This window comes from Phascolarctos cinereus, unplaced genomic scaffold (genome assembly GCF_003287225.1).
Source record: "Phascolarctos cinereus isolate Bilbo 61053 unplaced genomic scaffold, phaCin_HiC Scaffold_4;HRSCAF=312, whole genome shotgun sequence".
In the NCBI taxonomy this organism is placed as follows: Eukaryota; Metazoa; Chordata; class Mammalia; order Diprotodontia; family Phascolarctidae; genus Phascolarctos; species Phascolarctos cinereus.
This window is the reverse complement of record NW_027555847.1, coordinates 651,510,390-651,536,811: the sequence shown is the minus strand read 5'-3', so window position 1 is coordinate 651,536,811 and position 26,422 is coordinate 651,510,390. Positions and strand designations below refer to the sequence as shown.

Sequence of the window (26,422 nt, the reverse complement as noted above, 5' to 3'; positions counted from 1 at the left end):
TAATCATAGATACTTAGTATGCAGAGTGAGCAAAGTGTTAGTCCCAGTGACAGAATGGAGCATTGAAAAGAAGTGACCGGGACTTAGGTGATAGGATTTTAAAATTTAAAAATCATGTCTTTAAGGATTGTTTGAATTAGCTAGAAATGTTTAGCCTGGAGAAGAAACCGGGGGGGGGGGGCGCGCGGGAAGAGAAGACAGACATGATCATAGTATTCAAATATGAGAAGGGCTAACATCTGGAAAAGCAAAGTCCTATTTGTGGCTCTCCAAGATAAAACTAAAAGCTGTGAAGAATGTTACAGAGAGGCACATTTTGCCTCTTTGGGTGGAAATTCTACTATTGTTTGTTTAAAATATGTCTTACGTTGTAACCTGTAAGGTCTGATGTAGGAATGTTCTAAAAAATACCACTACTCCTGGTGTAGGGCAGAGGGGGAATTAGGAGAATTTGTTACTTATTTATTAGATTATTATTAGCACCTGATTTATTAGTCGTCAAAAGGAAAACTGAGAATGGGCCTGGGTATCTCCTATTTTTTCCTTCCCCACACACACTGACTGGCACAGCACCCAGTATGTTCATCCCCTAACAAAGTCATTTTGCAGCAGAAAGAGTGTGGGATTTGGGAGACCTGGGTTTGAATCCTTACTCTGTCTAACTGTCACACTGGTTGTGTGACTTTGGACAGGGTATATAACATCTCTAAACTTTAACCTCCTTCCTTATTAAATGGGAATAATACCCTATGGTAGTTGTTAAGGAAAGCACTTTGTAAACCTTAAAGCACCATAGAAATGGAAATCTCCTATTATTGTTGTTCTTAATGCATTCAAGCTAAACTCCACCACAAAGTCACAAATGAAGCTATAATGTTCTACGTTCAATTGTGCATTTCTCATATGTGTAACATAGTTTTGTTGTTCTAACTGCCCTATTTACATCATTTCACCTGATGTCCCATTTTCCTGGAACCGGCTAAGAACCCATTGTGCCCACATAGGTTTCTGTCCCAAAGCTTGCTGGTAAGCATCTGCCTGCCCACTCTTTCAGTAATGGAGTAGCCTTGCCATTGTGATTGGCTCATTGGTGCAGCCTCGAGCACTCTCACCAGTTTGGGAGTTGAGTTTGAGCTGTAACTTCTGTGAGTTTCTGGATTTTCTTCTCCAAAAGCAGTTCCTATTGGTGGGCTGGGTCTGGCGAGCTCCACCATGCACACTTCACTGATGGATGGGGATGGCACTTCCTTTGATAGCTCTTTTATAGTCCAGTGCAGCTGTATGAAAACCAGCCACAAAGGGAGCTTAATTTTGTTTCTCTTTAATTTTGGCTTTGTATAACAGATGTTTTCCGGGCGCTATATTAGCTGCTTAATTTGTTTCTTCTATAATGTGAAGCAGATATCCTCAGTCAACAAACTGATTAGTAAGTGAATTCTTTCTTTAAAAAAAATAATAAAATAAAATCCATACTGGCCGGGTTTACATGCCTGTGACTACACTGGGCCTTGGGCTCCAGAATATCTGCTGAGTTTCAGCTGTGTCTGCTCTAAACACTGTGATCCTGTGATCTTCGGCCACCTATCTTGGGGTAATACTGATTAAGAAGAGATGCTTCCTCTAGGCCCTCATATTTAGAGGGGTCGTGGCAGGGCTTGATGGGTTAGGAAAGGAAGGCCTCTTGATAGGAATTCAATCTGGGAGACGCTAGGAGAGGAGCTGGTCTCTCATAGAGAGAACACTGCCCACTTGTGGCCCTTGTGGCAGAATTGAGGTTGACCCCTAGGACTCTACATGGCTCTTCTTTTGCCCCTTCCTTGACTATGTTCCCTAAGGAAGAGAGGCAGCAGTGAGTCCGACATTCCTCCCTAGTGAGTACTGAGTGCTATGAAGAGAGAGAGAGAGGGAGGATGAGACAGCCTTTCCCTCAGGAATTCCTGGGGCAGAAAAAAGGTCCCTGCCTTCTTGGAGCCTGTCATTTGAGGGAGGAAACACAGCACCTGCCCTTGAGAATGTGAGAAGCTAGACGCACTAGGGTGCCATGGCAATGAGAGGTCAAGTTTGTAAAGATCCTTGCAAGCCAGACTGAGGAATTTGCACTTTATTTGGTATATAACAGAGCACTGAAAGCTTTGGAGCAGAGAAGGAAGATGAACACAATGGCATTGCAAATGATTGAAGTGGGAGATAACAGAGACAAAGAGACCGGTCAGACTGTTGCAGTACTACAGGCCAGAGGTGATGAGGGGCTGAACCAAGGTGGTGGCAGTGAGAATGGCAAGGCGGGGGATAGATGCAGAAGGCTTTCTGAAGTTGAGTCAATAGGACTCTCAGTGTCATTGGTCTGAGGGTTAGTGGAAGGCTTGAAACATGGAGCTTTCAAGAGCGTGTGACTGGGGGAATGGTGGTATGTACCATCAGCATAAATGAACAACAGAAGGGGTAGGGCACATTTTAGGAACAAGAGCATGAGCATGGGCCTGAACATAGGCTGTGCAGAAGGCAAAGATGCTAGACCTGCCATTACTTAGGCTCAGTGTGGTATAGTGAAAAGAGTGCTACACTTCACAATTCTGGCTCCAGCACAGAGTAGCTTTATTGTTGCTTGACTTATTTCCCTGCTAGACTGTGAGCTCTTTGAGAGCAGGGACCTTATCTAAACTTTATGTCTTCCCTATCCCCTGATGTAAGGCTCTGTACACAGCAAACACTTAATAAATGTTTTTGTCTTGTAGCTCTGGGCTCCTAGGCAAGTCACTTAACTTCTCAAAGCCTCAGTTTTCTCTTGTCTAAAAAAGGAATTATAATAATAATACTTACACTACAGGGTTTTTGTGGGAAAACCTGATGTTAAACTTAACACCTTAAAGAAATAGAAACTGTTGGTATTAGAGGTATGAGGAATTCACTATTCTCCATGTCTCTTTAAACTGCTCAAATCAGAAAGAAAGGGTCACAGCTGACCATGGGCTGGATTTTGCTGGATTGGAAAGAACGTAATGCTAATACCAGTCTTTCCTTTATCCTAGTTCTTGACCCCTTAGGAAACACTCAGTGTGCCCGACTAGGAATCTTAGACTCCACACTTCAGTTTTTTCCAGTAATCAAATGGGGATAATAACTCTTCTCCTACCTTCTTCACAGAACTATTATGATATTCAAGAGATGCAGCGTGGTATGACCGAATGGTTCAAATCCTGACTATAACAAATACTAGCTGTGTTGTCCTTGGTAAGAAATTTTCCATCTCTGAACCTCAGTTTCCTAAACTGAGTCTCAAAGAAGTTAAGTGATTTACCCAGCTAGTACATGTCAGACTTGGATTCAGGCTCAAATGTAATGGTTCAAGAACCAGTGCTCTAATAATTATAACAGCTCCCTCTTCTATGCACTTATCTTGTATTCTAGCCTTCTTTTTTTTTTTAAATAAACTGTGTATCCTTCCCAGCACCCAACATTGTTCTCCACATAGGAAGTACTTAAGCGATGTTTGTACAGTTGAATTGTAGAACAGTACTTCTACTGCATACCCCATAGGGCTGTTGTGTGGAGAGTGCTTTGTAAATCTTAAAGCACTTTAGAAAGGGGAATGTAATTGTAATGGAAAGACAAAAACTTTGTAAAACCCCATACACTTGTCATCTAAACTGAGTGTGAACCCTAGGAGTATGAGAATTGTTGTAATGGAGGGACAGAGACTTGGCAAAACTGTAAAATCCCATCCATCAAAGTATTAACTAACCCTGGGTATGTCAGAAGAGAACTATTTCCTGGTACTGTCTCCTATGACCTCCAGGAACCCAAGGGTCCTTAACTTCACAGAGGATGAAAGCTGTTCTCTTGCCTACGTGGCATGGCTGTGACGCTGTAAGAAGGACAGATGGTATTCTGGGAGAGGATTTCTAGGTTAATATTGGGGTGGTGACATAGCCAGAGTACCAGAGCCAGCAGGTTTACGTCAGAACCTGGAGAGCTGGTAAACTGGGCTGAGTAGGACAGAATGGTTCCTTGGTCATTTCCTTAAGTTCTATTGAAGATATCCCTAACCCCAAGGTTACAGAGGTAGGAGTAAAAGGCCCATGAGTCAGCCTGGCTATATCCCATCCCTAAGTCCCTCACAGACATGACATTTTTTCCCTTGGCATTTCCAAGACTCCTTTTTGTTTTGTCCTCAGTAAAAGTAAAGTCCCCCCATTCCCCAATCCTCATTGCCCCTCCCCACACAAGACAGAACATCAGTCCACCCATAGTTGTTGTGTACTGTGTACCTAGCAGACCTAGTAGAAGTAAATGCTAGGTGAAAAACAGGAAGGGCTCCTAATCTAATCTGACATACTAGATATAAACATGGGCAACAATTAAGAGAACAACATCTATTGTCCTGACTGTGCAGTACAAATACTAAAGTCTTTAGAAGTACATGGAAGGGACCAGTCACTGGGAAAGGAAATAGAGAGGCCTTCCCAAAAATGGTGATGTGGAGTCTAAAGGCTGATGAAGCATGAATGTGTGAAAGAACTTGTCCTGGGCTGTTGGTCTTCCTAACCCTTGCAAGTTCCCAAAACTATAGCTTCTGCTTGGACCAGATCCAGAGGACCTTGCCCTTCACCCAGGGCTTTCTCTTGTCACTAATTTCTTCTTTCTTTCTTTCTCTTTCTCTCTCTTTCCTCTCTCTCTCTCTCCTCTCTCTCTCTCTCTCTCTCTCTCTCTCTCTCTCTCTCTCTCTCTCTCTCTTTCTTTCTTTCTTTCTTTCCTTTCTTGGCAATAGGGTTAAGTGACTTGCCCAGGGTCACACAGCTAGTAAGTGTTATGTGTCTGAGGCCAGATTTTAACTCAGGTACTCCTGAATTCAGGGCTGGTGCTCTATCCACTGCGCCACCTAGCTGCCCCTCTTGTCATTAATTTCTAAATCTTCCTGATGCCCACGTCACCCTAAGTCTCCAGCTTTCTAGTGCCTCTTGTACCCTGTATTCTCTAATTAACTGCACCTAATTCCTAATCACCTTCCCTCCCCTTTCTTCTACTGTTATCAATATATCTTGGTACCTGATTTGGGGTCTTATCAGTGCAGTCCATGGAATCACAAACTTTGAGAGCCACAAATGCCTTAGAGTGTCCTTCTAGTTCATTCTCATTTCACAGATGAGGAAACTGAGGCCCACAAAGGGGCGGTGACTTAACCTAAGCTCTAAATAGCAAAAATAGGATTCCAACTGAGGTCTTATTCCTAGCCAGTGTTCTTTCCAGCACACCATGCAGTAATCGACGTTCATTAAGTACTGAGTATTTATGTGCAGGGGACTATAATAATAGACTCCAGAGATAAAGAGGACAAAGCAATACCTCCCCTGTCACCAAAGAGCTGTTATTGTCTAACAGGGGCAGTATAGCAAGTACACAGAGGTAGGAGTACAGAGACCAGGAAGGGGCAAAGGAAAGATCTGGACGAAGGGTCATAAGAAACTTGTTGAGGAAGAAATAACTTCAGCTGGTGAGATCAGGAAAGGCTTCAAAGAAGAGAAGTTCCGAAGCAAAAAGAAAACTTGATCGAACAGAGATGAGGAGAGGCTGTAGAGAGTGCTGCCGTCCACTGACATTATGCAAGGTTACCACGCAAGGGTTAGGGGTAAAAGCTAAAAGGTAGGATTGGCCTTTCACCCAAAACAAAGGCATTCTTTTTAGCACTGTGGCATAGCAGGTAAAGGCTGGGATTCCAATCCCACCCCTGTGCCTTATGACTCTTCACTTCTCCCTGGGTCTCGGAGGGCTTGGACTAAATGACCTCCAAGGACTTGTCCATTTGTAACTTCTGTAATCTAATTGAACTCTAGCACTCTGTCCCCAAAGTTCACCCAAGATGCCACCCTTTCATTCCACGGACTATAGAAACATTGTCGTGCTTGTTCGATGCAGGGGTCCCTCTCTGTGCAAGCTGTACAGATAGCTCCCTGAGACCTAACAGGGCACACCCTGGAGGGGACCCGAGTAGCCTGGGCAGGGGGTTGGCTCAGCACTAGACTGGGTCTATTTTCTCCTTTGCCTAAGGCCTCTGGGCTGACATGGTCTCTCCTCCTTTTTGGGGAGCCACCTGCCAGTTGGCATGGGGCCCAGCCTGGGTATAATTAGCTACCCTATGACAGGTGGATGGTTTCGGGTGAGCCAGGCCTTGGCTCAGTCCAGCGTTGCCCCAGGCCTCAGCCGACCTGCCCCCCCCCCGTCCCCTCCTGTTGGGCCTCCCTGTTGACTAAAAGGAGAAAGCTGGGAACCAACACTTTTCCCTTCCTTCCTGCAAATATGGGCATTCCCAAGTGGCCAGAGACCCAGACCATCGTCACTAGGCCCTTCAGGACAACTGGGAGGGCAGATTAAATCAAAGCCTAGTGGAATATCGCCATGAAAGTTTTCTCAGACTCTACCCTGGAATCCTGGGATTTAGAGCTAGAAAGCACCCTCAAAAAACATCAAGTCCAGTTCCCTTACTTTACAGATAAGAAAACTAAGTCCTGCAGAGGTCATAAAATAAGATTGAGAACTGAAAGGGATCTTTAAAAACATCCATTCTAACCTCATTTTGCAGATCTGAGGCCCAAAGAAGGGGAAGTGACCAAGGGACTTCCTCCCACCTCTTCAGCAGGCACTAAAACTTGTGAGGAAAGAGCAGTAGGGTCAGGAGAAAGTGAAGTTATCCCCAGGGCTGATGGGAGGGATTAGCAGCTCATAACTGGCCATGTTCTGTGCTGGCTGAAGGGAGGGAGGGAGTGAACAAGTGAACTGGGAAAGCTTCCCTTTCAGAGCCTGATGATTGACACAGTGTGGGCCAGGGCAGCCCCCAGGCCCAGCCGGTGCCATCCCTTTCAGTCCCCCAGAGCTGGGAATGCCCAGACACGGATGGGAGTGCCAAGGACAACTCTGCCCACTGAGCCAGAAGGAACAGGTCTCTTTCCTTTAGCTTCCTTTCCCTGCCCAATTTTCACCCCTAGCACTGCCGTGTACTTTATATTTCCTCTGCCAGCATCATTAACACTAGCTTCTGCCGGAGAGCATGGGGAAGATGGGCCCTGCAAGAGGCAGATAGTGCCTAGGCCTGACCCCAGGAGGACCCTTGATGCCTAACACACTTCATTTTCAGTTATTCATATGGTATAATGTATAGATTTATACATGTGTGTGTGTATGTGTATCCCCTGCCCTCAAGGAGCTCACAATCTAACGGGGTAGACAACAAACAAACAAATAGTATGAGCAAGTTATATACAAGATAAATAAGAAATAATTAACAGAGGGAAGGGAAGAGGGGTTAGGAATAGTTTCCTGTAGCAGATGGGATCTTAGTCAGGCCTTGAAGGAAGCCAGGGACACCAGTAGGGGGAGGTAAGGAAGGAGAGCATTCCAGGCAAGGAAGGAGAGCATTCCAGGCATGGGCACAACTAGGGAAATGCCCGGAGCTGAGAGATGGAGTGTCTTGTTCGTGGGGCAGCCAGGAGGCCAGGATCACTGGATCAAAGTGGGGAGTAAGGTGAAGGAGCCTGGAAAGGTAGGAGGGGCCTAGGTTCTAAAGGGCTCTGAATGCCATAAGAGCATTTTGTAGTTGATCATGGAAGTGATAGGGAGCCAGTGGAGATAATTGAGTAGGAGGGTGACAGGTCTGACCTGCATTTTAGGAAGAACACGTTGGTGGCAGAATGGAGAATGGATTCAAGTAAAGAGAGTCTTGAGGCTGGCAGACCCACCAACAGGGAGATTAGGGTTCAGATTCCAGTAGAGGCATTGTGGTAGGTTGAGCACTGACTTTGCAGTCAGAAGGTATGAATTTGAACAGTTCTGCCTCTCTTACCACCTCTCTCAGCCCCTGACCACCTGTGTGACCTTGAACAAGTCCCTTTACTGCTCTGGTCCTCAGTTTCCTCATGCCTGGCTTTGCTAAGCTTCCTCAGGGCTTTTCTAACAGAGAGGGCTCAAGACTAGAACCTGTCATGGAAAGGACGGGAGAAGCCTTGGACAAATATTAGGGCATCTTATGGAAATGGCTCCTTCTCCTGCTAAATTCATCTTTCCCCACCTCTTCCGGAAAACCTTTGCTGGCCACTGTAGGCCACAGTAAGCTCTCTCTCCTGCTGTCTTCTCTGTCGTGCAGTATAGCTTGGGACATAACACACTAGTGTTCCTCAAGAAGGAAGGATTTTAGAAGCTCATTCATTCAATAGATACTTATTGAGGTCTTAGAACCCTATACCAGGCAAGGGCATAGAAACGAAGCTTAGATAAAAGACTCCTTCCCCTCCTGGAGTACATTATCTAGTACTTGTATTAAGTAGCTGCTATGGGTAGAGACCTGTGCTGAGCAATGCGGGCTATGCAAAGTAAGACATAGTCCCTGCCCTTGTGGAGCCCACAGACTAGAAAGAGGATTTGTTAATTCCACAGACATTTACTAGGAGCTACCTAGTGTGTACAAAGTTTAGATAGCACATGGTTCCTGCCCATGTGGAGCTCACAGTCTGTTAGGGGATTAAGATACACGGATAAACTATAAAAATATTAAATATTGTATGAAAAATTCATTAAGTACCAAAAAGAATTTTGTCGGGTCTGAGGAAGAAAGTCTTATAAACCAGGGAGATCAGAATCGACTTCTCCAAGAGGAGGTATTTGAATGCTGAGTACTATGCTTGGAATTGGCAAATGGAAAGAATGAGTAGGTTCAAGAGCTAGTAAGCCCATGTCGTGAGGACTTCAGACACATGGATGCCAGCTCTGACCACTTCCTCCTGCTTCCTCAGCAGTGTCTTACCTCACCCCTTTTCCTCTCTCATTGCCCTGACTCAGTCTCTGCTGTCCTTTCCCACAGTGCAAGAAAAAGCATATGCTCCTGTGCCCAGACTTCTCCCGGAAGGGGAGCTGCCCCAGAGGCCTACGGTGCCAGCTGCTCCACCGGCCCAGGAAGCGCCTCCATAGGCGGTCTGCTCCTACACAGCCCCCTGAGACCCACGACTCACCCACCAAATGGAGGAGATTGCGGAGTGCTGGCCCCAGGTGAGGAAGGGGCTGTGGGAGGGGTGCTCAAACCAAGGAAAGCAGGGACTCAGTTCCAGCCCACTCCCCCTACTCTAGCTCCGTTACCAGCCCCTTCTGCAGGTAGAAGAATTAGGGCCCAGGTCTCCCAGGGAGAGTGTGGATCATAGGCCTAAATACTGAAAACCAGGAACCTCTAAGGCCATCATGGATCTGTCACTTTTTTGTAACAAGACCCTAGGTAAGATATTTCCTCTGAGACACAGTATCAGTTGTAAAGTCAAGAGAATGTCCTTATACTGCCTGCTTACAGGATTTTTGTTTTTAAAAAAAATTAGTAAATTTTAAAGTCACTTCAGAAATTGAGTTGTTATGATCTAGTACAGTCCCTTCGTTTTACTAATGAGAGAGAGCTAAGGCCTAGAGAAGCAGAGAAGGAATTTGCCTAGAATTCCTTAGTAAGTGATTGGCAGAATCACATATTCTGGGTTAGACACCTGGAAGAACTTCCTGGCAGGGCTTAGTATTATATTGGTGAAGATTGCCAGCAGAGAATTATAATCCTATTCATCCTGTGGCTACCGAAAGGATTTCCTAGGCTAGGAATAGACTAGAGCAGTGGTCAAACTCAAATAAAAATGGATTCCTGAAGGCTGCAGATTGACTTAGAAAACCACAAATGAGCACTGTCTGTGTTGCGTTGTACTTGTATAAAGTGGCTCAGTGGATAGCGCTCTGGGCCTGGAGTCAAGAAGACCTGAGTTCAAATCTAGCCTCAGACCCTAAGCAAGTCACTTAACTTCTGTTTGCTTTAATGCACTGGAGAAGGAAATGACAAACTTCTCCTGTATCCTTACCAAGAAAACCCAGATTCAAATTTCAACTCTGCCATTTTTTAGATTTGTTAGATCAAATGAGGTAGTATGTGTAGTGCTTTGCCAACAAAGCACTATACAAATTCTAATTGATGTTATTATTATTACTACTGTTATTATAATTACTAGCTTATGAACCTGGATAAAATTTTAAAATCTATTTTTATTTTTGTGTCACTTAAACTTCCCCCTGTATCCCTTTTCCTTTTACCAGAGAGCCACCTCCTATAACAAAGAATTAAAAAAAGAAAGACAGAAATGAGAAAGACGGAGGAGAAAGAGAGGAAGAAGAGGGGAATATCAGCAAAACTGATAAATAAATTAGAAATATCTGACATATGTAGGGTAACACACTGGGTAAATTTTTCCCCTCTTTGGGCCTCAGTTTCTCCATTTGTATAATTAACATATTAGACTAAATTATTTCTGAGTTCCTTTGCTAATATAGATCCTCTGATTCTCTGACCTTTGGAGGCACTCCCTGGCCTTTCTTCCCATAGTTTGACTGTGACAGGAACGACCCTGGCCCATAGCCCATCCCCAAACCCTGTCTGAATCTGTAGAGGTACCTGAGCCTTGTATACAATAGAGAGCAACCCAGCTGAGGGCCTTGCCTTGGACTGATCTTTAGGCTTCTTCAGAGGGAGTGAAGCCCAAATCCTCCTGGTGACCACAGGAGGAATGCCTGGGGGGAGGTGGATGGGCAGGTACTTCAAGCACTCCAGTGGAACTTGCCTGGTTTTCTCCCCCTAGCTGCCCTTCCCCACCTTGTCCCTGGGACTGCCTTCCTTACCATTCCCTGCTCCAAGGAACCAGTCCTTTGAGCCCTCATTTGCAGATGAGGGAATTGGAAAGCCTGGAACCAGTAGAAAGAGGGCTGGATTTGGAGTCAAAAGACTTGGATTCAAATTTGGCTCTGCCACTTACTGCCCATATTGACTTGGGCAAGTCGCTTTGCCTCTCTGAGCCTTAGTTTCCTCATCTGTAAAATGTTGGCCTATAAGGTCCCTTCCAGCTGGAGGTCGGTCAACATGCTGGAGATAGACCCCTTCCTGCAAGTTCCTTCTCCCCTTCCCTTCACCCTCTCCTTCCTCAGAGAGCAGTACTGAATCTAGCCAGAAGAAATAATAGCAGTAATACTCATTAAGATCTATAATATGCTTGCCACACATCAGCTGTAGGAACTAGAGTGGTGTAAGCACTGTCCTCATTTTTTTTGATGAGAAGCCTGAGGTTCAGAGAGGTAGAGTGACCTTGAACTGGAACTCAGACTTGAGCTAGACCCATCAGTCATGGGTCCACTCTCCCACATTGCCTTCTGTGTAGATGATGTTTCAGATACCACTTCTACCAGGGGAGCAGAGGGCAAGGATGACTGTTCCCATTTCATAGAAGAGGAAGCTGTAAGTCAGAAGGCACTTGCCCGAGGTCACATAATTCAGTGACAGAGCCGGGATTCAAATCCAAGGCTCCTTTCATTCATTACATTATACACTGCTCCTCCTTGAGACATTGCTGGTGAATACTCAGTCACAAAGACACTGGCACTCACTCTTGAGCCCTCACTGCCTCTATCCCTGCTATTTGCTACTGTTTTTGCCTGGGCCTGTGGTGATAGGTCTGACTTGGAAATTGCACAGTACTAGATTTTAGAACCAATCCCCCTCCCTACTAAACTTGTGCCAGGTCACTCTCTCCGAACCAAGCTGGGGTAAGGAATAGCAAAGTGTGTTTCACATTCTTGTACCCTGGAGTTATGACTGTAAACAGTCCCCTTCCTACTACATGCCATGATTCAGGCACATTTCCTTCCTCTGAATATGTTTTCTCTTCTACATAAGGTGGCAACAATCCCTGCCCTACCCTGTTCCTGAGGCTAGTGTATAAATGGATGTGAAAGCATTTTGGAAACTATAGAATGGAATATACATATGAAGACAGTACTTGTAGGGGTAGTGGTAGTAGTGGTAGTGCTGCTACTGCTGGTGGTGCTGCTGCTGCTGCTGCTGGTGGCGGTAGTATTTTTCCTCTAAAAGAAACTCTGCAAGATAAAATCCAGATTCATTAGTCTGTCATTTCATGTCCTCGGGGCTCTGGTACTACCCTACAGTACCTTTCCAACCTTAAGTCCCATTGTTACCTTGAACCTACCTTATTTTGTCCCCAGCCAAAATGAACTGCTTTTCATTTCCCAAAGATGCGTTGGACTTTTTCGTCTCCAAACTAATGTCCACACTACTCCGCCAGCCTACAGACTCTCCTTCCCGTGTCTCTATCCTTCAGACTCTAGCTCAGTTGCCATTTTCTTCAGTCAGTTTACTTATTAGCTATATACAGAGCACCTCCACTTGACTCCACCTCCTCCAAAGGATGCAGGAGCCTGGCTTCAGAGGCTGTACCGTCAAAAGCAAAAGCTCTGGCAGGGCCTTGTAAATCAAAAAGGTTTGCAAAATGGGCTTAATGATGTGCTGTGTGGCTGCCATCCAAGCATAGAAAGGTTCAGCACTAGGTTGGCCACTGGGGGAGTGGGGAGTAAGTTTTTCAGCCACAACAGATCACAAAGACTATAGTCTTCATGAAAATTCTTTGTGTTCACAAGTTCAGAAAAACCTAGATTAAGGAAATTGTGAATCTGAGAGTATTTTCAGTCATACTGTGCCACACTTATGCTTCATCCTGGAGAGGACAAGTTGGTTTAGAACACCAGCATCCCAGTCTTGACATGTTTAACGTTGGAGTTCAGTGTAGTTAAGGATGGTTAGGGAAAAAGGAATGAGAGACAGCTAAGTAGGTGGCACAGTGGCTAGAGTGCTAGACCTGGAGTCAGGAAGATTCCTCCTCATGAATTCAAATCTGGCCCCAGACGCTTCCTAGTTGTGTGACTCTGGGCAGGTCACTTCAACCTTTGTCAAGAAAATGCAAAACGGAGTCACAAGGAGCCAGACATGACTGACCAGCAGCAGATGAGAGACACAAAGTCACAGGATCAGGGGAAAGTGAAACTAGTGAAGCATTTGGGGCCAGAAGACCTGGATTCAGCTCCCGGCTCTGTTACTCGCTGTCTTTATGACTTTGGTCTTCTCTGAGTCTTATCTATAAAATGAGGGCTTGGATTAAGGGTCCTGCCAAGTTCTCAATCTTGTCTTTCTGAAAGAAAAGAGATTAGATTTCCCAAAGCCATTTGAAAGGCAGGAAAAGAAGAGTTTAGCAAACAACAGGTTGCTAGAAGTGGTGTAGATGGGGCAGCTAGGTGGCGCAGTGGATAGAGCACCAACCCTGAAGTCAGGAGGACCTGAGTTCAGATTTGGCCTCAGACCAAACACTTGACACTTACTAGCTGTATGACCCAGGGCAAGTCACTTAACCCCAATTGCCTTAAGAAAAAAGAAAGAAAGAAAAGGGGAAAAAGTGGTATAGAGTTGGGGAAGGGGCTCTTCGAACCCACATGGCAGTGTGGACAGACAGTCCACTAGCTTTCACTTGGTTCCCCTCTTTTCCAGGCCTGCCTTCATTCTTACTGTACTGCTTTCTCCCATAGGAAGTACACATCTCTGAAGTCACAGGACACAAATGCCTCCAGCTCCTCCTCCTCTTCTTTCCTGTCATCATCATCAGCATCTTCCTCAGCATCATCAGATACAGAGGAGCCACAAGAAGGGAACATGGAGGCCTCAGGTTCCAGGAACCTCTCCAAGCTGCCCTCCTACATCTCTTTGCAGTCTTCATCTAGTCCTCGGGGCCACTCGGCTTCCCGAGCACATAGGAAGAGCCCAGCCAAAGAGGAGACGGGTAGGACTGGGGGTACCCAGGGTAGTTGTGTGGAGCCCCACCATGAATTCCCTTCTCCCTGAGCTGTAGTGTCCCTCCCTCCCCCACCGCCCATTTCTGACTTTATCTTCAACACAACTTCCATATTCCTCATAAGTCCTTAAGAAAGAGTTTGCCTAAATGAAGACTGGGGAATATTCCCCTGCTTTCTCCACACAAGCAAGGATATGGTAGGTGGTAGGACTGGGTTATAGGGCTGAGATTTCAACAACAAACATTTAATAAGCACCTGCTGTGCATTGAATACAGTGCCTAATGCTTATCAAGATACAAAGTTTAGATGAGTCATAGCCCTGCCCTCATGGAGCTTATAGTCTAGTAGTGGGAAAAATAACTGGTGTAATTATAGCATAAGGCAGGCTATGATAAGACTCATAGAATGGGAGTTATCACAGAGATTCAAAGGAGGGAGAGTGCTTCTGGTCAGGAGCTCCCCTAAAATAGTTTGTTGTCTCCTCAGAGTAAGGGTGGGGAAGGTCTGTTTCTACCCCTCAGGCCAAGCAAAGGTAGGGGCAATATTTTCCCTCTCAGACCTTGCATGACCTACTTGCCCAATGTAAATTACTTCCTCTATTCCAGGTGTTTATTCCTATTCTTAGGGACCTGGAAGGTGGCAGAAGAGAGACCCTGTCCTGTGGTAGGTTCTTCCAAAAGGAAAGAGATTAGGACCCTGTGATCCCCGGGGTCCTTAGCTTCCTGTCTCCAGAATAGGAAGTAAGGAGAGCACTCACTTTTTCATTCAGTTAAGCAGACTTTCTCTTAGGACCCTTGTGTGGAAAATGGGGAACAGGTGGGGAGGTTGAAAAAGCTGGAGGAGACTTCTAGGAGGAACTAGGTTATTAGGTAAGTAATCTCTTCCCAGGGTAGATCTGTTGGGGACAGGAGTAAAGAGAGATACATAATTATTAGTAAGCCCTCTTGATCATTTATTCAAATATTCAACAAACACTTAGTAATACTTGCTATGTGCCAGGCCTTGTGCCAAACTCTGAAAGAGAAGCAAAAATTGATAAGGTATAGTGTCTTCCCTCAAGTAGCTTATAGAAGTGGAAAAAGACATTTAAAGATAAACTATAGTACAAAGCAGAAGGGAGCTAAGGTGACTCAGTGGAGAGAGCACTGGGCCTGGAGTCAGGAAGACCTGAGTTCAAATCCAGCCTCAGACATTTACTAGCTGTGTGACCCTGGGCAAGTCACTAAACCTCTATTTGTCTTAACCCACTAGAGAAGGAAATGGTAAATTGCTCCAGGATTTTTGCTAAGAAAACCCCACGGGCAGTATTGGTGTGCTATGGTCCACAGAGTCGTGAAGAGTCGGACATGACTGAATGACTGAAAAACAATAGTACAAAGCAGGATATGAAAAGGAAGAGGCACAAAAGGTTGTTGGGGCCCAAGAGAGAAAGAAACTTCTAGATGGGGGCTCCATGAGGGCAGGGGCTATGTCTCCCCTTTAGACTGGGGACTCCCTGAAAGCAAGGCCTTATTTCTTGTATTTGGATTGGGGTAGATGTGAAGGTCAAGGGTCGACTGAGACTGGTTAAATGGGAGGAGGGGAAGGAAACTTTGTGCTGATGCCCATAGACTTCAGGACTGGGTTCAGACAAAGCCCTCTGGAGGGGAATATAGCTAGGAAACAGGATTTATGTTCCTAGGGGTGGCCCTGCTGAAGGTACTGGAAGAACAGCCAAGTCTTCCCAAGGAGTGGGCTCTGGATGCCCGTCCCCTATAAGAACTCCAGAGACTCTAGCCCATGTCTGAGGGGCCCCTGTGGCCCACCTCTTTTTAGCTCAGATGCTGCTCGGCTTCCTTGACCAGGGCCCATGTGGGAGGTTAGGCCAGAGCCCTGCCTGGATGGCCTGTGATTCCCAGCCTTATGTCCTATCTGGGCTTCTCACTTGGGGAATTAATTCTGTTATGTTCAGCACACATTAAGTGCCTGCTGTGTGATCTGTGTATTGCCTTACAGTCAGGGCAATACACAAAAAGAGGCAACACGATGTAGTGGAAGGTGAATTTGAAATCAGAGGACCCGGGTTTGAGCCCCAGTGCTGCTACTTACTGCCTGTCTGACCTCGGGCACGTCACTTAACCTCTCTGGGCCTCAGTTTCCTCATCTGTAAAATAAGGAGTTTGGACTAGATGATTTCTAAGGTCCTATCCAGTCCTAAATCCTATGATCCTATGAAAGATGAAGAATGACACAGCCACTGCCCTGCAGGAGTTTACAGTCTAATAGGGAGGATATGACATGTATGCAAGTAAGTATAATACAAGGTAGGGGCAAAGGGGATCCAGGCAAAGTGCCATGAAAAACTTGAGGAGGGAGAGTTCATTTTCACCCAGGATATAAGGGCCGGCTTCATGGAAGATGTAGCACCTGATTAGGGCCTCGAAGGGATGGAGGGACCTTCCTTTAACATGAAGGATAGAGGAGACTGTTTCACGCCTGGGGGGCAAAAACGCAGCAAAGAGTGGACATTGGATCTGAAGGTATATGCGGGTGTGTCTGTGCAGGTGTCGCATGTGCTAATCGTAGGTATGCTTGTATTCATGTGTGTACGCGTGGAGGGGGGGTGTACTCATGTGTATTCATTCACTCAAATAATGGAGCTGAGGAAGGAACGGATATCTGCTCATATGGCAGCTGAGAGGCCTGGATTGGTATGGCTGATTAGAAGCAGTGGAGTTGGGAGGAGAGCAAGACTTTCCAATCAGGAGCGAATGGGAGCTAGAATGAGAGTGGAAGACCTCAGGCGTTCTCTGTGTGTCCCTCCTTGCGTGGGTCCCCAGACCAGGGAACAGGGGCATGGGTGGGCCGTGCACAGCAGGTACCAAGCGTTTCCATATTTCACCTTCCCATTAAGCCGCCCATGTGCTCCATGTGCTAATCGTACCCAGCCGCACCAACGCCAGCCATTCCAGGCGAGGGCTAATTTAATTAGAAAGCACCCATTTTAGTTAATTTGTTCGAGAAGATCACTGAAAACTCCTGGAGAGAACAGATGTTTCCCTCTCCCCCGATGAACATTTGGGGCTTGGTAAATGGTTCCACTCAGCCTTGTTTAGGAGAGAAAGGAGGATTTTATGGCCGCAAACGACCCTTTCTGTAAACATTTTACAGCTCTCTGCACGTTTGAGTGACGATAAACCCCGAGCAACTCGGCGGGCTGCAAATTTGCGACCATACGGCTATCATTTTATTGTCATATTTCACGGTCGTAACGTTAATGGAAGATGCTCGCTACAGCCTTTTTTAACAGCTCCGCTGAGCACGCTCAAACACTCGCTTTGGCAAATTCAGGCAGAGGGGCGGCTGCCTCTAGTTTGTTTACAGCCTCTGCTTCTGGAGGGCAAACTTTTTGGAGGTTCTGCCACCTATTTTCTTGTCTTCCACTTCACAACCACCAAATCCCTCTCCTCCTCCCCGTGTCCCCAGCCCAGAGACCTGCCAAGTATTCACTTGTGACCGTGGTCACATTACTTTCATTTTCAGGGCCTTGGTTTCCCACGGTGTAAAATGAAGCAGTTAGGCTTGATTATCTCTAAAGCTTCTTCCAGCTATAAACCCTGTGATCGTAGGGTACTTTTTGGCCTGCTGAGGAGGCAGTGCTGTCTGTTCATGGGACCCAAGGGCCACTACATGAGCTGCCTCCATCTGGATGAGGCTAGAGCCCCCAAGTCTTATCCTGAAAGGTGCCCAGCCCTGGCTTCAGGGATCCCTTTCCTCTCTTCTGGATGTTCCAACCCTTGTTTGTATGTAGGGAGGGACAGATATTCTTTGTGTGGATATGGGGGGAATCTCTTCCCCAAGGATTCTTTCCCAGGAGGAAAGAAGGAAACTGCTATAATGAAAGCCTTGGCAATGTGGTACAATAGAAAGAACACAGAATTTGAAGCCAGCAGGCTTGGATTAAAATCCTGGCTCTGCTGCTTGCTGCCTGTCTGATCTTGGGCACATCCTGTCACCTCTTTGGGCCCCAGTTTTCTCATCTATAAGATGAGGAAGTTCAGCCAGATGATCTCTAAGGTTTCATCCAGTGCTAAATCCTGTGGTCTTATTCTCTCTCTTCCTCCCTTGCCCTCCCTTTTTCTCCTTCCTTGCTCTCTGCAAGCCAGCATGAGTGGTGAAGGAGGATGGGGTGTGGATCTGGAGACACCCTGCCTTCTGGTTGTCCCTTCTTTCCCTTCAGACAGAGAGGGAAGGAACTGCTATAATCACAGCCTTGGCAGTGGAGTACAGAGAGAAAAGCACTCAATTTAGACTCAGGGCTTGGGTTCAAATCTTAACTCTGCTGCTTATAAACTGTGGGATCTAGACAAGGTCCCCTTTCTGGGCTGATAGCAGTTTCTTCCCCTGTCAACTGAAGGTGTTAAATTAAATGGTCTCTGAAATCCATTTCAGCTCTAAAATTGTGTGAACCCCTATGAGCTATACCACCATGGAGGACTTTGAGTTGTCATCTTAAAAAGAGAAGAAAGGGGGGGCAGCTAGGTGGCTCGGTGGATAGAGCATCAGCTCTGGATTCAGGAGGACCTGAGTTCAAATGCGGCCTCAGACACATAACACTTACTAGCTGTGTGACCCTGGGCAAGTCACTTAACCCCATTGCCTTGCCAAAAAAAAAAAGGCACAGAGATCCAGCACATGGGGAAACTGAGTCCCACAGGGACCTAACTACAGAGCTCAGGCTTCTGTCCATTGGACTCCTTGCTGTCTCTCATCCGTCTGTTACCTTAGGGAGTTTCCACAAGGGTCCAGAGGTCTGGCTAGAGGATAAGGACTTCTCTTTTTTTTCCTGTTACTTGAGCCCCCTCATAGCCCTCTTCGGGCGCCCTCATCCTCAATAAGAAGCCAAGAGGAGATAGTCAAGTCTTGATCAGTTGGCTCCCAGGGTACTTTCTTCTCTTTAGGAGGGCAGATGGGTGTGGGGTGGGGATTCTTCTTAAAAGAAATCCAATGATCCATTGTCCAGTACCAGAGAAAACACAAAAAGGTGGGGTAGTGTTCCTGGGAAATGTATATAATAATGAGGACTGTCCCAAAACACTTTAACCATCGCCAACCACTCTGTGCCTTGGGATTCAGTATGGCCTAGTTCCCCTGCTAACAGGGAAAGTCTTTTTAGCCCCATCGCTTCGGGAAGAAGGAAGAGCTTCTCTCCCAGGAATGGGTTCCAGGGTAGTAGGTGGACAAGCAGGTCAGAAGGTATCTGGACCAGCTGGGAGGACTTCATGAGGGTTGAAGGGAAGTCTTTGCAGTGAGTCATCTTGTAGGTGAGATTATGTCACAAGGGTCTTTGTCATTGTGGGTGGGGCAGAATGAGGCGTACAGAGAGTGCCCCAGCAGACTAGAATGGGAGCCGGCTGGCCAAGGAGGCCGTTGACTCTCAGTTATCTGCTTCGCAGGTTACACGTGGCGAACATTTGAGCCCAAGTTGCCTCCCCGCCTCCGTTCCGCGCGCTCTCGCCACCCAGCCCCCATGGGCGTGGGGGACGCAGACTCAACGGAACCCCAGCCTGAGCCACGCAGTAGTAGGAGGGTAAATCTGCTGCTTTAAAAAAAAAATGTTGCCCTGGGTTGCCCCCCAGAATCCCATGGGAATGACTTTGGGATAGATCATGTGCTGGTTTGGACTATCTGCAGCATCTCTCTCCTTGCATAACAGAGAGTTGGAAGCATAGTGCTCAGCAGTGATCAGTGACTCCTACCGGGCAGGAGCCGTGAGTTCAGGGATCCTCTTGTTCTTATCCCCACTGTGAGATCAGCAGAAAGTCACTTTTTCCTTGTCCCCTGACCCTTTCAGACCCTCCCCAGTCATAAGAGAGTAAGAAAAAAAGAGGTAAGATGTGAGGGAAGGGTATTGAAGAACACAAAAGAGACCCTGATAGGTCTCCTCAGGAGCATGCAGCCCCTATCCTCCCTTCTCCCCTCCTCAGGTTTCACTGTCCTGTACCATCCTCCATACCCTGGACAGAAAGTATCTGTTACTCTAGGCTTGGGTCCAAGACCCAGGAATCTCAGGGTTAGTTCCATGAGCTAGATACACATAGAATAGGGCTTAAGGTACTTGGACGAGGGTCCCAGAATATGGAAGAGAAAGTCACAAAGTTTCATCATAAAGACTTTGGTCATACTCTGTCCACACACTTAATAGAGGCTTAAATTTTTTTAATTTTTTTAAGCTTTAAAAATTTGTGGGTTTTTTTTAAATTTAAAAAATAGAAAGACAGGGCAGAACTACCCTTCCCTTTTACCCAAAGTAGGTGAATTTGTGGGATTCTTCAAAGTTACCTCTGTCCTTACTGTAACCAGCAAGGTGAGGTTGCTGGAGACCATATGCCCTGACCCCTTCCACCAGTATAATGGCCAACATCCCCATGTCCAACTCTGCCTTAGAGCCAGCCTGCCTGCCCTATGGTGGAATAAACATCTTGGAAGGTTAGGTGTGGTCACCCCAGTGACCTTCCAACTATTCCAACATCATAGTGACCATGGAGTGTTCTGGGATGTGGGCCTAGGAATCAAAATCCACCCCTTTTGTCTTCTGCCTGGACCCCTGTAAAGGGTCATGGCTTCATAAAAGGGCTAATTTTTCCAGTGAGGCAATGGTATGCTGAAAAAAGCCTTGAATTTAGAATGGCAAGAGATAAGTCCTAGTTGTCACTGTCACTGACTCTTGTTGTGACCTTAGGCAAATCCTGTCTCTTCTGTGGGTCTCAGTTCCCCATCTGTAAAATGAAGAAAGTATATTTGATGATTCCCAAGGATCCCTCCCATTCTGATTGGAGCGCCTTATCAGAGCGGAAAGGACCAATATGAGGAATCCAGTAAACAGGAACTGAGCACCTGTTACGTGGGGTTCTGTGCTGTGTACTTATCTCCCCAAGGTGGTGGCTATGTCACTGTGGGGGTTCTTGTTTAGGTGTGGATTCAATTAGATGACCTCTCTGGTACCTTTCAACTCAGAAATTCTGTGAGGTCCATGTTGGAACAGAGAAAAAGTGAAAAGTGTGAATGTGGAACATATCATCTGTTATATTAATGGTGATTTACCTGAAAAGGGTGAAAAGTATTTCCTCCTATCAGACAATTCACAGAGCTCTCACACAAGCATTTCTCTAGAGCACTCTCCTACTCATTGCTATTTTCTGTTCCTGTGTGAGAGTAACTACTGGATATTCATCTCTCTACCAGATAGATAGGTAGATAGATAGATAGATAGATAGATAGATAGATAGATAGATAGATAGATAGATAGATAGATAGATAGATAGATAGATAGATAGATAGATAGATAGTTGAGTTTCTGATTGTCCCCACTTGGAGGGAGAGGCTGATGGCCTTTTAGTCAGGAGCGTTCTCTGACTTCTGCAGGCAATATTCAGAGGGACAGAAGGTATTAGGTAGCGGAAGGCATCTGAACCTTTGATTGGCAGGCAGAGCACACTTCCATCATTTAGAGCTAGAAGCAAGAGGAGGAAGTTATGGAGGGGTACATTTGGACTTGACATAAAAAAAAGCTTCCCAAAGGAGAATGGGCTACCTTGGGAGTGGTAGGTACCCCATCACTTCAAAAACAAACAAATTTAACATCAACAAATAGACATCATTAGAGGTCTCCAAGTAGAGGCTGGTAGATAGTGTGTCCAGGATGTGTAGAAAGGATTCCTCTTCAGGAACAGGTTAGACTAAATGACCAGAGTTTCCTTTGAATTCTGATCTCCTCTGACTCTGTAAACTCCACTTGCAATAAAGAGCTTCTTCATTTCTTATCTTCTCATTTTGGATAATTCCTACTTGCTAATGAAACAGACGCTCCCCTCCCCTCCACACACATCTGTAAACTATCTTATCTTTCTTTGTGCCTGTGCATCTTTCCAACCTGTGCCCTGCTTTTGGTCATGACATCAAAAAGAAGCCTTCCTGGGTCTCTCTGGCCCTACCCAGATTGCTCCTTCCAGCGCCTGTGCCGTTGTGCTTTCCCAGCCCAGCACAGACTCTTCTCTCAAATTCAGAGTCTTGAGGTCTATCTCCCCACACCCCACCTCCCACACACACACCCTTAGCCTGTGGAAGTTACTGCCGGTAGTCCATCTGGTTGTGATTTTAGAGGGTGACACTTTCAAACATCCATTCACACTGGGGCTCTGAGTTTCCCGACAAGTACTCCTTTGACTACCCTGTGATACCTGAAGTGTATCTATTTAACCACAGGCTTGATTTAGTCTTATCACTAATGATGGAAACCACATGCCTGAATTAACTTAACCTTTTCTTGATAACCCAAGGTGGTCTTTAGGAATACCAAATTTTTGTTCTCTCTTCTAAAATAGTGAGGCCCTCATAAGTTGTAGAAGTCCCTGAAGTCCATTAATTCTAAAACTGGTGGCCCAAGCTGCTGTGGGTTTTAGTGATCTTATGTCTTTCTGTTAGGTTTTCTGTCTCTTCTCTGTCAGTTGTCTAGTTTCTGCTTTCAGTGTACAGCCTCGAGCAACCTTTCCCCTTCCACTTTTCAAGCTTGGAAACCAGGTGATAGGATTTGGAGCCAGAAGGGACCCAAGAGATTGTAGGATCTTGAGCACAAGTCATTGATTGTCTTTGATCCTCAGTTTCCTCATCTGTGAGAAGAGGTTGGGTCAGATTTTCTTTAAGGCCCTTTCCAGCTCTAATTGTTATGATTCTCAAATCTGAACTGCAGGGAAGGAAACTGATGCCCACAGAAGGGAAGGAGTTTGCCCCAGGTAGTACAGGTAGTAAGAGGCAAAGCCGAAATTCAAACCTCAGCCCTGTTTTTCCAAATCCACTGCTTCGGGCCTGTCATAATTGTGTGTGCTTTAAGAATCAATAGACTTGAGTTTAGGGGCTCTTTTGGTGGAAATTATTTATTGATGTAAATATAAAGATAAATTACTTTGTAAACTTTTAGTGACTAGTATCTAGAACCTAAGGAAGCAGAGCTTAGAACCTAAAGCAGGACAAACTGGTGGAACCATTGAGCCTAGAACCTATCAATTATTTCTGTACTGCTAATGAACTGAAGTTAATGGGTAATGTGAGCTTTGAAACAGGATTCATAGATTCCATTGGTGTAGAACTAGAAGGATTCTTAGAAACCATTTAGTCAGCCTCCCCACCCTTTTTTTTACAAATGATAAAATGAGGCCCAGAGAGGGAGAAATTAATTTGCAGCAGGAAAAATGATCAGTCTGCTGCTGACTGCTATAAGGGGGCCGATTGGAGTTAACTAGACTGGCTTCAAAGGTGATGGGCACCCCCAGTCAAGAAGGGACCAAGCCTGGAGCAAGCTTGGAACCACAGACCAGGAGCCAGTCTTCACCGTGGAGTAGAAACCCCTTCCGAAGCGCTGGTTGCAGGGGAAGTGAGATTGGCCCTGAGCCGCACCATCAAAACCTACGTACGCCGTAACAGAAAGACTCACTTCTGGGCTTTGGTGTTTGGTTCCTTTCTCTGCCACTTCCTAGCCAGAGTTTATCTCAGCTGACCTCTGGGACACATAAAGCGGCCTAATTCAGTGAAGAAGAGTCTGCCATCTTCATACATCAGACTGGAGTGAGAAGACCAGGCAGGAATCTCATCTGGGCCCCTCATTACTGTCCGACCTTAGGCAAATCACTTTACTTCTGAGCTTCAGTTTCCTCATGGATAAAATGGGGATAATAATTCTTGCACTTCCTGACTCCTAGGAGTCTTGTAGGAATTAAGTGAGATAGTATATAGAAAGCAGTTTATAAACCTTAAAGCACTATAGAAATATAAATTATTATTTTAAAGAGTAGAGAAATGTATTCTTGTTTGAACAAAAGAGCTAAGACCTCAGAGACCCTGGAGACTAGACATGAGTAGGACAGCAGATCTAGGACTATTAGGGAGGGGAGAACCAAGCAGAATTGTGTATAATAACTCATATCTACAGCATTTCTTCATAGTTATTACTGGTCTCTTTCCCTTTCTGCCCACAGTTCAGGTGAGGAACTTTCTTTTTTTTTAAAGGCAGTTGGGGTTAAGTGACTTGCCCAGGGTCACACAGCTAGTAAGTGTCAAGTGTTTGGTCTGAGGCCGAATTTGAACTCAGGTCCTCCTGAACCCAGGGCTGGTGCTCTATCCACTGCACCACCTAGCTGCCCAAAGAACTTTGTATATGAAGGAAAGGGCAAAGGTGGTCATTCGTGGCTTTTATGACCTCATTTTGGAATAATCTGAGGTCTTAATTGCTTCCTTCTCAGGTCTCACACAGGAGCTGGGAAATGGGACCTCTGGCCAACTGAGGAGTTATTAGCATTCAAGCTTGGGAAGAAGTGATATTTTATCATATCTCCTCCTTCTGCCACTAGGTGATTCACCAGAGATGAATACGTTCCATCCATATCTAATAGGGAAGGAGTAGGGGTTTGAGTCAGCTCTGTACTGTTTTCAGTGGTGGAGTACCATTGTCAGACCAGCCCATCACTTTTTAGAACCACAGGGCAGTAGAAGGGGAAATAGCCAATAGCAGATAAAGAAGCTAGAGTAACTTGGATTTTCTCTCCCAGCTTCTTTGATCCTTAATTGTTGTACCTGTGATTAAGGGATATAGTCAATATAGAGGGGAATAGAATGCAGGATGGTTGGAAACATAGGAATGAACCCAGTTGTGAAGGGCTTTAGATACCAAAGAATTAATATTTGATCCTGGAAGTAACCAGGAGCCACTGGATTTTTTTGAGCAGGGGAGTAACATGGTCATACCTATACTTCAGGAAAAATCACTTTGGCAACTGAGTGAAGGATATATTGGAGTGAGGAGAGATTTGAAGCAGGGAGAATGCTATTAGAAAGCTATTACAATCATCCAGATGTGGGTCTGAGCTGGATGGTGACTGTGAATGGAGAGAAGAGGATGCATGCAAGACATTTTGTAGAAAAAGAAATTACAAGATTTGGCAACTGATTGGATATGTGGAGTGAATGACAGAGAGACTAACGCTGAGGTCAAGAACCTGGGTGACTAAAAGGATGGTGGTGCTGAAGAGAAGAGAGTTTGGGATGAAATAAAGCGAGTTCTTCTTTGGACATGTTGAGTTTGAGATGCCGTTGGGCCTTCTAGTTTGAAATGTCCAACAGGCAGATGGGTGATGTGAAACTGGCACTTAGCAGGACTGGATGAACCAATCTGGGAATCATCTCTATAGAGATGATCATTGAACCCAGAGGAGGTGATGAGATCACCAAGTGATAAAGTCTAGAGAGAGAAGAGAAGAGGGCTAGTGACAGAGCCTTGTCATGGATGAAGCCAGTAAAAGACATGGAACAGGCAGACAGGCAGAGAAATAAGTGAAAGCAGAGTCATCCAAGACCTAGGGTGAGAGGAACAGGGAAGGAGAAGTGGTTAACAGTGTCAGGTGCTGCAGAGATCAAGGAGGAGGAGGAGGATTAGGAAGTGACCATTGGGTTTGCAATTAAGAAATCATTGGTAACTTTGGAGAGGACAGTTACAGTGGAATGAAAAGGTCAGAAGCCAGAAACTGTGTTTGTGGAGTGGTTAAGTAATTTACATCTAGTCTTAGAGGCTAGATTTGAACTTAGGTCTTCCTGACCTCAAATCCAACATTCTATCCACCATACAGTGCTGCTTTTCATGAACCACATAGCTGCCGCTTTCACATGAATCTGAATAACTGGACAGTAGTTCATATGAAAAAGATCTGGGGATTTTAATGGACTAAAAGCTCATCAGTCAGCAGTATGACATGGATGCCCCAAAAGTACATGTGACTTTTAGCCACACTAAAAGAATAAGGGAATGGGATGGTCTTGACATCCTCTGGCCTCAGAAGATGGGAAAAATATTCAGGAGACTTGGGGTAATTTTGGCAAGGCAATGGCTCTCAAAACATTACTCTTTCATGAGGCAGAGGAATCATCCAAGTACACTGGTATTCTGTACCATAATCTGTTTACCAAGGAGCAATTAGTCAATGAATTTGAAAGGACAGGACCATTGAGAGAAAGTAACTCTGTCATCCTGCTGTTTGTGACTAGAAAGGTAAAGTCTGGCATGATCTGAGGTGTACAATGTACTTTAAACTTCAGAAAGTTTGGAAGAAAGATCAAGATGATTCTATGGCCTGAGATGCAAAAGGGAAGTCAGCTTACGAGGGAGCAAAAGCGCTTGGGAATAAAATTCTGATAATGCAGTGGTGAATGAGTCCTATACAAAACAAGAGTAGCTCATGTGAGTCGCACGCTGAGTTCTCTGACAAGCCCAGATTTTAAAAGAGCATGTCCAAAAGATGGAAGCCAGGGCAGGTAACTAAAGACTTAAAGAGTGATGAGGTCCTGAGAGAACAGTGTCAGGAAGGCAAGCCCAGAGTGAACAAATGCATGCCAAGACATTCTGCATCTGGCTTGTTTGGGCAACCACCATCCAGAGCTGCTAACACACATGAAGCTTGTAGACCCCTAAAACTCCTAGATCTTTTTCAGACAAACTTTGGTGACCATGTCCTCCCTTATCTTCTACTTGTGACGTGGACTTCTGTTTTGGTTTTTTTTTTAAGAATGACTTTACCTTTTTCATACTAAATTACTCTAGCAAAAAAAAAAATCAAATGTACACATACAGGATAGAGGAAATTCAGAATATCAACTGTACAAGTACTGGAAGGGAGAAGTATAATAATAGCTCGCTCACATAGCACTTTAA

The 26,422-nt window shown here is 45.5% G+C and overlaps 1 protein-coding gene across 1 annotated transcript in view; it reads left to right on the top strand.

Annotated features, from left to right (window-relative positions):
* The window catches only part of ZC3H3 (zinc finger CCCH-type containing 3), a 524,599-nt gene that overhangs the window by 482,690 nt on the left and 15,487 nt on the right, over positions 1–26,422 (top strand). The window contains 3 exon segments of the mRNA XM_020995271.2: positions 8,849–9,033; positions 13,426–13,676; positions 19,125–19,258. Of these exon segments, the coding sequence (XP_020850930.1) occupies positions 8,849–9,033; positions 13,426–13,676; positions 19,125–19,258 (570 nt within the window).